The sequence below is a fragment of the Anopheles cruzii genome, unplaced genomic scaffold, assembly GCF_943734635.1.
Source record: "Anopheles cruzii unplaced genomic scaffold, idAnoCruzAS_RS32_06 scaffold02288_ctg1, whole genome shotgun sequence".
NCBI classification, from domain to species: domain Eukaryota; kingdom Metazoa; phylum Arthropoda; class Insecta; order Diptera; family Culicidae; genus Anopheles; species Anopheles cruzii.
The window spans coordinates 828-3,414 of NW_026455873.1; the positions used below are offsets into that span (position 1 = coordinate 828).

A 2,587-nucleotide genomic window follows, 5' to 3' on the forward strand; every position below is an offset into this window, starting at 1 on the left:
CTCCGACCGCATCTCTTCCTGCCGCGTCACCATCGCCATCGCCACCAGCATTGTCCAGCTGCGCCCGCTTCGCCACGGCCATCGCGTCATCACCCCCGCCGACATCCAGACCAGCCAGGCTGCCGGTCCCGGTACTGCTGATACCGCCCCGGTGGTCCGTCTCCGACGATGCGATCGACGTCGTGATGATCGAGGTTGGTGAACCGCTCGCCGATAATGGATGATTCGGAGACTCGTCCGCTCCATCACCGTTGTTGCCTTCGTCACTCCGAGACTGAGCTGCTACTACGTTCTGCCTCTGGTTGGTGCCTCCACAGACGGTCCATCCTAGGCGGGACTTGACCGCTACCGGCGTGTTTGCTGCGCCCTCTCGACATTTCAGTACCAGCCCTATTTGAAGGTGCCCAATTCCGATGAGGAGTCTTGGGCGGGCATTTGAGTACGTGTCCAGTGGCAGGCCCCGCAGGTGGGGGTAATGGGCTTGTAGGGCTTTGCCGTCGAGCGATTGCTCCGGCAGGTCCAGTTTCCGCACCGTCTTCACTCCGGCCAGAGTATACTGGTGCCCCTGTAGCTTGCCCGACACCGTCAGTGTCACGCTGCGCGATGCCTTCTCCACGCGAGTGACCCCACCCGTCCATTGTAGGTGTAGGGGCTGGCTGGGCCCCTCGAGGCCGAGTTCATCAGCGAGCCCGTCCTCCACCAGCGTGAAGGACGACCCTTCGTCCACGAAGGCCACTGCCGTAACCGGTCCGCTCTTACCGTATAGTGTGACGGGATGGTACCGAAACCGGGGGCTGGCATTGCAATCCTCACAGGTTTGAACGCAGTGCGTTGCGTGCTCTCCTGCGGCTGACGACGGCTCGCTAGCGGCGGCCACCGTAGGCGTTCCTTCGCGGTGCAGTAGGGCGTGGTGTTGTTCCGTACACCCCTGGCTGCCACATGGCCGAGCTGTGCATGGGCCCTTATGCCGACGCAGGCAAACGAAGCACAGGCGACTCGCCCTAGCGACCTTCCAACGCTCCTCTATGCTCGTGTTGATGAAGCGGCCGCATCGATCTACCGCACGGCATTCCTCTCCGCAACCGGCACACGTATTTGCCGGCGGAGTGGGCGTGGGGTTTGGTGAGGCCGTTCTGGGAGCGGGGAGCGGTCCCTGGCGTGTGGCCTGACTCTCCGACCTCATCTCCGGCGGTGAGTCCTTGCGTTGTGTCCAGGAGAGGGGGCTGAGGGTTTCTGCCGTCGTGTACAGCCATCGGCTGAATGTGATCAGGTTCGACGGCTCTCCAGGCGACTGCATCACCCACATTTGCTGCACCGAGATGGGCAACTTCCCCAGCAACTGGTGTAATAGGGTGCTGTTGTGGCAGTGCTCCTGTGCCCCGCAAATTCCGATGTTTTCTACGCAGTTCTGCACCGCTACCGCGAAATCGATGAGCGCCTCCCATTGTCCTTCCCGGACCGGCGGCAAACGGTTCATCTTTTCGGTGAGCAGGTGCACTATCCGCAGGGGGTGACCGAAGCGCATCTTCAGCGTGGCGATCACTCTTTCCACGTTGTCGGGGTGAAGTAGGAGGCACCTCACCGTCTCGAGCGCCTTCCCGCGCAAGCTCCTCTCCAACCGCATGAGGTTTTCGTCTGCGGTGAAGCCACACCTCATTGTGCTTCGGTTGAAGGAGGCGAGGAAGGTTGGCCACTGTTCCACGTTGCCGTCGAAAACGGGTAACTCCTGCGAGGCGGCACCTTGTCTCGCGGCCACCTGTGACCGCGACAGTTGGAATTCGCCCGCTGAGTCTCCCCAGTTGTCGTAAAATTCCGGGTCGGTAGCCATCCGGATCGCGGTTGAGCTGGCTGGCGGCCGACGGGCTGGCTCAGCCGGGCTCTCTCGGGGGCTCTCTCGGGGACTCGGGCAGTAACGCACGGGGTGCCGTGGTACGCTGGCCCGGTCGCTCGTGTTCGCTCGCGACGAGCCGGGTGCGGATGATTTACACTCTAACAGTGTGCGTTGTCGATCCCGGAGTCTCCGGAACTCTCTCTGGTGCAGCTGGATCTCTCTTTCTAGGAGCTCCAGCTCCAGCAGCTTCCTTTCGTTGGTCTCGCGTTGCTGAGTGCTTGTCGAGCCTCCCACGCTCAGCGCGATCTTCGGCGTGGGTTCTCTCGCGCTCAGCACTGGCCCCTGTTTTGGGGTCAGCGCCCCGAGCTGTCCTTGCGGCGGCGTCTTAACCTTGCCCGCTTTCCTACGGGTTCCTCGTGGTCCTTTTGGCGCCTTCGCCGGGGGTGCTTGCGCCTCTGCCGAGTGCGGTGTCGTCGCGCTCGCCTTCGCACTCGTTCCACTCGCCTTTGCACTTGTTCCGGCCTTCGCCGCACTGCCCGGGAGATCGTCACTTCCCGCCATCGCTTCCAGTTTTAAACTTCGCGCGCGAACTCACTAAGCGTACGCACTATGGTTTGCCCTTACCGGGACTTGGTTGGTTTTCCCCTTGCCGGGTTTTGATTTGTTTTGCCTTTGAGTGTTACTAAACACTCTCGGATATAATTTTGAGTGTTGGTAATAATAGTCAAACACCGCGACCGTTCCGTATCTTGAAGT

The 2,587-nt window shown here is 61.3% G+C and overlaps 1 protein-coding gene across 1 annotated transcript; it reads right to left on the bottom strand.

Moving 5' to 3' along the window:
* Positions 1-249: 249 nt before the first annotated feature.
* LOC128276736 (uncharacterized) lies at positions 250-730 on the bottom strand (the record flags this gene model as incomplete). The annotated part of the gene is made up of 1 exon (XM_053015196.1): positions 250-730. A coding segment is annotated over one exon (481 nt), but the record flags the coding sequence as incomplete, so codon positions are not given.
* Between the last annotated feature and the right edge of the window lie 1,857 nt (positions 731-2,587).